At 36.5% G+C, this 10,580-nt stretch overlaps 1 protein-coding gene across 1 annotated transcript in view; it reads left to right on the forward strand.

The window, feature by feature from the left end:
- Positions 1-10,043, forward strand: part of ZFX (zinc finger protein X-linked) — a 41,671-nt gene extending 31,628 nt beyond the window's left edge. The window contains 7 exon segments of the mRNA XM_025276806.3: positions 1,653-1,802; positions 2,021-2,164; positions 2,617-2,675; positions 2,677-2,704; positions 2,707-2,769; positions 3,301-3,441; positions 4,288-10,043. Coding sequence (XP_025132591.2) covers positions 1,653-1,802; positions 2,021-2,164; positions 2,617-2,675; positions 2,677-2,704; positions 2,707-2,769; positions 3,301-3,441; positions 4,288-5,471 — 1,769 coding nt within the window. The 3' untranslated portion in view covers positions 5,472-10,043.
- The last annotated feature ends 537 nt before the right edge of the window (positions 10,044-10,580 follow it).

Below are 10,580 nucleotides of genomic sequence, written 5' to 3' on the forward strand. Positions count from 1 at the left end.
TTCAAGTTGACCAAATGATAAAACTACTAAGTCATAATCACAGTGATGTTTAGGGAACTTTGAGGATAAAGTATTATAGGGACATCCACACAGAAATACTCAGTGCTAGAAGACAGTGGAACAGTATCTACAAAGTTCTGAGAAAATGTAACCTAAGGATAAAGTGCGCCTGTATTTTGCTGTAGTTTTGCTTTTGCAAATGAGATTGTTGATAAGTCAAATTTTTCTTTAGCTTTTAAGATACTAAATGGGATGTAATGATGATTATTACATAAGACTTGACAATATTGTAAAGTAATTAGCCTCCAATTAAAATAAATTAATTTTAAAAAGAAAAAACTAGGAAGAAAATTTACTAATGATGCGATCTCTGGTTAGTGAGACTATTGGTAATTTTTTTTAATACCAAATTTTATATAGTGAACATACATTTCTTTAAAAATCTGAGGATGAGGACAGAAGTCTAAGTTCTAAAGACAGGCACCTCCCCACTTTCTCTCCCACCCCTTATTAACTGATGGGGCTAATCATATCATTTCAGAGCTTTCCTTTCTTTTTCTGGAAAAGGTAAGAATCAAATGGAATAAAACTATATAGAAATGCTAAGGAAATTGCAAAATGCTATGCAAATGATAGTTATTATTAGAAGTGGTCTTAATTTCCAGAAATTATGCTCTTCTGTTTTGGAGAGGCCTTATTCTGAAACTTTAGTTCTTCATTACAACATTAGAAGGAGGCACTTATGCAGAAATCATATGTGTGATGACTCAATGTTATGAAAGCCTTCTTTGTCTGTTTTTAGAAATTCATTTTTAATGGAATCTTTAAAATCACAGTGAAATTTTTAGTACTTAATAGGACCACATTTACTTTAGTAAATCACTTCTGTAATATTTCATATTCAGAATAATTTCGTAGTTAGTAGACACATTTTCAAGGTGAAAATCTGAAGGTGAATTCTACTTTTGTAAAAGACTGAATAATGAAAATAGATCCTGCTTTATCAATGGAAGAGATCCATTTGTTCAGTTTTTATTTGGGCTTCAGGTTCTGCAATTTTAGTCCTAGATACAACTCAAGGATAGCCCTCTTCCCCATGCATCCTATCTCTGTCCTGATTTTTGAGGCCTTCTTGCATTATTGCAGTAGACTCAAAAGTGGTATCTCTGCTTTGTGTCTTGATTCCTTTGAAGCTACCTTTCTCAAGGCCAGCTCTGTGAGACTCATGCACCATCTACAGCAGAAGTTCTTGAACTGCTGATCAGAATCCCTGGGGCAGGGCACCTCTAAATCTGTCAGGCCCCACCCCTGCAGTTTCTGATTCTGTAGAACTGCTTGGCGGTGCCCGTGTTTTTAAGTTTCCTGAGAGATTGTCATACCTGACCAGACTGTGAAACCACCTGTCTATCAGAGTCAAGTCTGAACCCCTCTGCCTGGTTGTACAAAGCCTTCTGTGACCCTGCTCTATCTTAGCAGTTAGCCACATTTCCAGTACCTGTTACAATCAGTTTTGCATGTCTACTTGTTGAGGTAAAAATCATCCAGTTTTATGTGAATCAAGTTAAGAGATTATATTTGTAAAAAGGGTGTTTGAAAATGGTAACATTTTATTTAAATATCTGCTGTTATTATATATTTCCTGCCCTTTTTAGTGGATGATGCTGGCAAAATAGAACACGATGGTTCCTCTGGAATGACCATGGATGCAGAGTCAGAGATCGATCCTTGTAAAGTAGATGGCACTTGCCCTGAAGTTATCAAGGTGTACATTTTTAAAGCTGACCCTGGAGAGGATGACTTAGGTAAGAGAAGACCTTCAGCATAGTATCCATCCTGATCAAACACTTCACCCTAATTACTGTTTGGTGGTTTAGGCAGTGAATATTTGTCATCTTTTCTGAAAATAACCTTTTAAGCGAGGATTCCAATATAGCAGTAGAAAAGTATGCAAATGTAATAAGTAAAACAAGTGGAAATGAAGTTTTCACATAGATTCTTGAGCTGTCATCTTCCCTGATAGGTGGGACTGTAGACATTGTGGAGAGTGAGCCTGAGAATGATCATGGAGTTGAACTACTTGATCAGAATAACAGTATTCGTGTGCCAAGAGAAAAGATGGTTTATATGACTGTCAACGACTCTCAGCAAGAAGATGAAGATTTAAGTAAGTAGGTGGCCTTTTTGTGGGAGAGAATTTTATGTTCTTGTAGCTTTTTTTTTTTTTTTTAAATATGGCCAGTAACTGGAGGAAACAAGTAGCAGTATTATAGAGACTATGATTCAGCTGTATTCCAAGAGAAACATCAGTGACTTACTATGTGTGCTTAGAATATGGCTTTAAAAACAAATTATGGAACTGTATTCAAAATCGTATAATAAACCATAATGGAAAAGAATATGGAAAGAAAAAATTTAAAGAAAGCAAATTATGTTAAAAGCCAAGAAATATATGATTCATTCAACAAATATTGAGTGCTTACTATGTGAAAGCTGTGTTCTAGGTATATAACATGTGAACCTTCTTTCTACTTGTCTGTTAACCAAATTCACGTGAAAATATCTTTCCTGTGATCTCTGTAAATGTGGTCACAGAAGTTTCTAAAATTTTCTACTTAGATGTTGCTGAAATTGCAGATGAAGTTTATATGGAAGTGATTGTAGGAGAGGAGGATGCTGCTGCCGCTGCAGCAGCCGCTGCCGCCCATGAGCAGCAGATGGATGACAACGAAATCAAAACCTTCATGCCAATAGCATGGGCAGCAGCTTACGGTAAGTCCTGTTGCAGCTCTTGGGATTGAGTTGGTTCTTTAACGTGAATTCTTGATTGAAAACAGTTTCTGTGGTCTTAGGTTTCACAAATCTGAAATACCAGCATCCTGTAAGGGTTATTTGATTTGAATAAGTATAGAGGAAGATTATAAAGTCTACTTTTTGTCCTTATTTTTAAGAGGAATTTCCTTCATGTGTATATCACGTAGAAGGAAGTAGTGCAAGAAGTACACAAGCTTTCAAGCTGAAACTTTTCATCTTGATTATATGTGGCCCATGACTTTACAGTTTGGGGAGACAACAAGGGAGTCCATGGGGCAAAATGCTGACATATATTTTTTAGATATGGAAGCTAGGCATTTCTTACAGTCTTGCTATAATAGATGTGGTCATAAAACCCATTACCTAGAATGGGGAATTTCCGTCATTCATGAGTATCATGGCTTATTTTCGTTGTTATAGTTAATAGAGTCCCTAATTCTTTATAATTTATAATACTTTATAATTTTGTTTTTTAATGCACATTGTTAGGTAATAATTCTGATGGAATTGAAAACCGGAATGGCACTGCAAGTGCCCTCTTGCACATAGATGAGTCTGCTGGGCTTGGCAGACTGGCTAAACAAAAACCAAAGAAAAGGAGAAGACCTGATTCCAGGCAGTACCAAACAGGTGAGGGCATACGAGTTCCACAGCGCAGCGTGCTTTGCGAGCTCTCAGATGAAACTCTAGTATGTATCCTTAAAGGTGTTGTGATGGCATTTTAGCTGCTAGACCACATAGAGTTTTTGTGTATTGAATTTAAAAATATAATTTTAAGAATTCAGTGATATTCATGAATGATTTCCTTGGATTAAAAGCAACAGTGAGTGGATCAAATGTAGATTTAAGAAATTCAAAACTTGGGTGATTTTTATGTGGCTATGCAAAGAAATCCCTGAGATATGTTATAAGCATTAACTTTTTTAAAAAAATGAACGTATTTAAAGAATCTGATTATGTCAGCATAAAGCAGGAATAATTTACAGAGCAGCAGGACAAGTACTTCAGTTCATAGGGCATATTCCTGTCTATTCTTACATGCTGATTTGCATACTAAAATTTTTTAGACATCTTTAAGCTGTACTGTAAATTGACATAAGTTATGTTGTTAAGAATAACCACAACAGCAATTGTGATGATGAAAATTTTTTGTCAATAATTTTCCACCGGTTTCTTAATTGGTATAGCTTCAGTTGCTAGTTGGTAAAAGTTACATATTTATTTCATGTATTTTTTCCAAGCTGAAGGGAGGGAGATTGGTACAGTCATACTGAGTGAAGTTTCCAGACCAGGTTCCCTTCATGATGAGGCTGCTAATCTCTTACGTTGAAAAATTGTAAAAGGAATGTTAAGCAGCAAGTAGCCTAACATAGGAGTACTTGCCCAATAATGTTCAGAACACACACTTTAAATTCTTGAAGAAACCAAAACAGAACTTGGTTTGATCACTCATGCTGCTTTCTTTTCCTTTCTTAGCAATAATTATTGGCCCTGATGGACATCCCTTGACTGTCTATCCTTGCATGATTTGTGGGAAAAAGTTTAAGTCGAGAGGTTTTTTGAAAAGGCACATGAAAAACCATCCTGAACACCTTACCAAGAAGAAGTACCGCTGTACTGACTGTGATTACACTACCAACAAGAAGATAAGTTTACACAACCACCTGGAGAGCCACAAGCTTACCAGCAAGGCGGAGAAGGCCATTGAATGCGATGAGTGCGGAAAGCATTTCTCTCATGCTGGGGCTTTGTTTACTCATAAAATGGTGCATAAGGAAAAAGGAGCTAACAAAATGCATAAATGTAAATTCTGTGAATACGAGACAGCTGAACAAGGGTTACTGAATCGCCACCTTTTGGCGGTCCATAGCAAGAACTTTCCTCATATATGCGTGGAGTGTGGTAAAGGTTTTCGTCATCCATCAGAGCTCAAAAAGCACATGCGAATCCATACTGGCGAGAAGCCGTACCAATGCCAGTACTGCGAATATAGGTCTGCAGACTCTTCTAACTTGAAAACGCATGTAAAAACTAAGCATAGTAAAGAGATGCCATTCAAGTGTGACATTTGTCTTCTGACTTTCTCAGATACCAAAGAGGTCCAGCAACATGCTCTTATCCACCAAGAAAGCAAAACACACCAGTGTTTGCATTGTGACCACAAGAGTTCGAACTCAAGCGATTTGAAACGACACATAATTTCAGTTCACACAAAGGACTATCCCCATAAGTGTGACATGTGTGATAAAGGCTTTCATAGGCCTTCAGAACTCAAGAAACATGTGGCTGCCCACAAGGGTAAAAAAATGCACCAGTGTAGACATTGTGACTTTAAGATTGCAGATCCGTTTGTTCTAAGTCGCCATATTCTCTCAGTTCACACAAAAGATCTTCCGTTTAGGTGTAAGAGATGTAGAAAGGGATTTAGGCAACAGAATGAGCTTAAAAAGCATATGAAGACACACAGTGGCAGGAAAGTGTATCAGTGTGAGTACTGTGAGTATAGCACTACAGATGCCTCAGGCTTTAAACGGCACGTTATTTCCATTCATACAAAAGACTACCCTCACCGTTGTGAGTACTGCAAGAAAGGGTTCCGAAGACCTTCCGAAAAGAACCAGCACATAATGCGACATCATAAAGAAGTTGGCCTGCCCTAATAATACTTCGGCAGACTTTTGTAGAGATGTTGGCTTTGAAGCAGAAAAATCATTTTAAAAGCCAGTCAGTCTCGTTCACATACAATACTGTATATTGATTTATGCTGTGTACAAACAGATTTATTGCTTTTAGTTGACTTTTTTTTTTTACATTTTGTTCAATAGTGTGTTCTGAATTCTATTCAGTTTGTTTAATAAATGGGGAAAAGCAGCAACAAGCAAGTTGCTTTTAATAAAGTACTCCCTGATTCTATACTGAATTTTTCTATCTTAGAAGTTTTATATTTATTTAAATATTTACCTTGCTTACCTTGATGGTACTCTTCTAAGACCATTTAACTTAAAGTTGACGTAATTTTAGATTGGTAACTCTGAAAGTACTCATGTTGACTTATTTTTTCCCATAAATTTCTCACAATAAAATTGTCAGAGACATCTACTAACATAAACGGGAGATTTTACGGTCAGGTCTAATTATCCTAACATGGAAGTCATTTACTCTTCTTGTTTAATATTTTCAGACCACGTGACAATGAAAGTTTTCATTCGAGCTTTTGCGTCCCTGGCATTGCTGAGTGAAGAGCAGTGGCTGGGTTCGGGTTTACCTTTCGTTTTGTTCAGCAGACAAAATATCCTTTCAGGGGGGTGCTTTCTTTGGAGTATTTACACCTTTTGTCAGCATAGCAAACTTTTAGAAAACTTTACTGAAAATTTTTGCCTGATCCTGTTGTATTTTGTCTGTGCTGCTTTGTGTTGGAATGATTGTGTGCTACAAATGAGACTTACTGAGGACTGCATTTGGAATCTCCTAGAGGTAATTCGTGGCTCATAGGATCTTTTGCAACTTTATATATGTAAATGTACCCTGACTTATGTATATGCACATATATATGACATGTATCATGTGTATCGTGTGTATTGCTTATTTTACATATTTATACACACAATCCCAATTAGTAGTTGTTTAAAATCTATAATAATGAAAAGTATTAAATTTACAATAACATGAAAGATGCAGGGATGCATGAGAGAGCATTTTGTAAATCATGCTCTTTGGAGAGACTACTCAGGTGAAGAATTAGAAGGAAAATAAGGACACTAGTATTTTTAAAGAGTAAAGGTATTTTCTTTTAAATATCTTTGGTAACTGAAAAATAGAACTTAAGATGTTTCTACATAGAATGTTTTCATATAACTTCAGCTTCATGCCTTTATATTTTTCTGAAAAGCTAATGAGTATCCAGATATATACTCCCTCAGTTCTCTCTGAGAAGCCCGTGAGGGGACTCTGTGTCACCAAGTGAGGGGACTAAGGAAGCAGCGGTTCCATGTACCACAGAATGGGTGCTAATTACGACTTCCACTTGGCAAGTTGAGACTGCTCATTACTTCTCCGTTACAGCTAGCAGCCTTTCAAAAACGTAACACTCACGTTGGCTTTGATTAGAAGGTAAAGGTGTATTCTCAGTGCATGAGAAAATTTTGAGGCCTTATTTGGAATATCACCAAGTCTTTCACAGTTGTGTTTTTCTTTAGCAGTTAACTTTTTTTTAACAAATAGATATGATTCAGGTCATAAATACATAGAATGTACTTGGTTACTTAGAATTTGGTTAAGGTGAATTTTGGAGAACAGAAAATAGGTTTTGGGGTCTCACTTCCCTGGTGGCTCAGAGGTTAAAGCGTCTTCCTGCAATGCAGGAGACCTGGGTTAGATCCCTGGGTCGGGAAGATCCCCTGGAGAAGGAAATGGCAACCCACTCCAGTACTCTTGCCTGGAGAATCCCATGGACGGAGGAGCCTGGTGGGCTACAGTCCACAGGGTCGCAAGGAGTCGGACACGACTGAGCGAATCCTTAGTACATTGGCTGTTGACACATGAGTATCTGGCACATTGTGGGAGATTTTGGAATTCTTTCCCCACTTGTTAGCTGCCTTGCCACTTCATTATGGTGCTCTATCCCCTTTGTGCTATTAGGTTTTTAGCTTTCATCTTTGTCTTTGCCATTGATACGTCTTTGCAAGAGTTATATTTTTAGGGTTAGAAATCTAATAGTGTTTTGGCAAGCCTCTGAAGTGCTAGACTGATTGGTCCATTTCTAAATCAAGTGCTTTAGGCTGGTACAAACACCATCTTTGAATGCCAGTGAAAGCCAAGGCATAGAAATGCCTGTGCCCTTTTGCCCCCCGTAACGTGCTTTTTTTTTTTAAGTAACTAACAATTTCGTGATTCATTGCCCTGCAGTACAGTTGAAAGCTCTGTCTGTTTTTTTGTGAGAACCTTTAAAATCTCCCTTAATTTCTATTTTTCCCACAAATAATGTAAAAGAAAACACTTAAAGTAGAAATTTGTTAATTTTAAAACATCCTGTAAAAATTAATACAGAAAATATAATTGGTCATTTATATTTTTTTAAACTAACTGAAAGATAAAGAACACAACAATTTACACACTTTATATTTCTCTTACACGGTCTGGAATCATACACCGTTCTTTTCTTTTTAAAGCACAATATTGAAACCTTTAAAAGGTATTTAAGGGTTTGGTCAAGTGAATATGATAAAGTGTATTTGTCTGTATAAAGAGAAACTGAAATCGTAGTCACTGTTATGTACTGACATTAGTTACAACCTAGTTTTAATTCTTAAAACGATTTTGATTAGCAAAGCTAAAAGGATGTTTCAGTTAAATGTTTTAAAGAGGTACAGATTTTTACAAGGACATAATATAAGTTATTGTTCTGTAGAAATATCCTATTAAATATTGTATGTCCCTCCCTCTGTACACTTTGTAAAAAAAGTAAAATACATAAAAAGAAAATCATATAGGGATGTGTGACATTATTGTAATTGTGTACTTGAGAATAACGTGCAAAAATAAAAATCAGAATATTTTCCTGTTAATGTTTAGTCTATTTGATACCAGTACTAAGTTAATGCTTTTTCTTAAGGAAAAAAAAAAATGTACAGTTTTTGTAAACCCAATAAACATCAAAAGCAGTGGATTATTTTCCTTTCCCCATTTCTTAATTCCTTACATGCCGCAGCAGAATGCACAATGCTTGATCGCTTTGAATTTTGTGACTTGGATTTAAATACTACTAATATTTCAGTTCTGCAAATTTGCAAGTAACATTTCAGAGAAGTTAAGAGGTGATTGGGAAGTCCTTTGATGAGCATGTCCTTGAAATTCTTATTTACTTTTATCTTCATAAAGGATTTGTTTTATTAGCATCTCTAATTCCCCCAAGATAAATTTCCCCATGCACAAAATGGTTTTTGAGAGCACTTACAGTTTACTTCAGCATCAGTCCAATAGCACATTTAGTCAGTGGGGTTGTCCGCACCTCCACAGCAGAATCCCTGCCCTAGAGTTACCCCTTTGTACACAGTTGGAAGGCTTTAGTAGACATTAACATCCTAGAGAACGGTCATTGTTATAATAAAAATCAGAAGTCAGGTAAAAGTTATCAGGAGTCAGAAGAAAATAAAACAGATTTGAGTCATCTTTGATTTTTAAAGATGAGATCTTACAGTTATGTAACTGTTGGAACAAGTGTTTCTCTAATAGTTGAAACACTAATCAAAATTTGAGGTAAATGATTAAGAAGATAGGTGAATGTCACTGTCTAGAGCCATAAAAAAGACAAAACCACGCCATGCTGAAAAACAATCACAATAGAACCCCTGATGGATAACATCTTACTTGTCTGATCCCAACCACAGACAATGTATTGCTCTCTTCTCTGGGAACCTCAGTATTAACAATTTCCTTTATTTCTCACAAATTCTAGGATTCATGTAAGGAAAAGCTTTATGAGTAGTTGAAATCTTACAAGGGTGATAGTACAGGGCAGTGGTTTTGAAAGTGTGGCCTGGTAGCGGTGGTGGCATTATTACCTGGACTTTGTTAAAAAGATGCAAATTCTCAGCCCCACCCTAGATTGAATCAGAAACTGGGTGTGGGACCCAGTCAGTGACCTGTGTTTTAACATGTCTTAACATATGACTTTGATGCATGCTCAAGTTTGGGAAGCACTGCTTTAGAGCACTTGAGGAACTTTATAAAGATTACTGGTGCATTAATTTTATGTAGCAGACAACACACACACATGCCCTAGAAGGAAGCAGTGATGGTGAAATGGGACTCAGTTTATACATTCACTTTCATACCACTTTATACCCCTTTTGAAATGTGAGCCTGTCAGTAAGTCTATCTTTTAGTATACATGTAAATATCCTGTATGTACTTCATAAATCTTGTATGGTCTCCCCAAAGTTACATTCCTCAAAAGTAAATAGAATTCAGAGGAAGGTTCAGCAAGTAAAAAAGGCTGAAAAAAGTGTGTGTTGAATTGGCCCAGCAGTACTTAAGTAATTCATATCTGAAAAACCATTTTGCCACATATGCAGCTGTTAAGGTCACATTAAGTTTGCCCTTTTGGATTTTGTTTTATCTTTTGTGTATGTACTGTTTGCCTTTTTCATAAAATAACTCTTGGATTTGTTATATATTGTTCCTGTTATTTTTGACACCTTTGCTATTGTAAATAAATTCCTATTTTTAAGTTACTCTAGTGGAGTGTTGCCTGTAGACAAGGTCTACACACACACATACCTGGACACGAGGCTTAAATCACACAGTTAATAAATTCCCAACACAGTACCAGATGGAAGTAATGTGACTCCTTCAATAGTTCATCACTTCTAGGCCCGATGAAAGTATCACTGTTATACCTAGATATAGCATCTGCACCTGCTCAGACTTCAGAATCTTTTTCATGGCCTCTGACGGAAATTCTCAGTCAACCAAGTTTGAGGTCAAAGTGAAAAAAATCAAGAATTATTTTCCTTGATTTTTCCTATTCTCTTGGTCTCAGGTTACTTGTGTTGCTGATACTGGTGAACACAAAGGATTTGGCGTTGTAGTGATGTGCTGATACCACAGAGCCACAAGGGAAGTTCACCACAGAAAACCTACATAGTACTTCGGGATGGTCTTTGTTCACTGATGATGTGAATTACTCAGAAATAGCTAAACCCATTGACACAAGTGGAATAGTTAGCTAGACCTATAATTTACTTTTCAAGAGAGGCCAATTTCTGTTT

The sequence above is a fragment of the Bubalus bubalis genome, chromosome X (assembly GCF_019923935.1).
Source record: "Bubalus bubalis isolate 160015118507 breed Murrah chromosome X, NDDB_SH_1, whole genome shotgun sequence".
Classification (NCBI taxonomy): domain Eukaryota; kingdom Metazoa; phylum Chordata; class Mammalia; order Artiodactyla; family Bovidae; genus Bubalus; species Bubalus bubalis.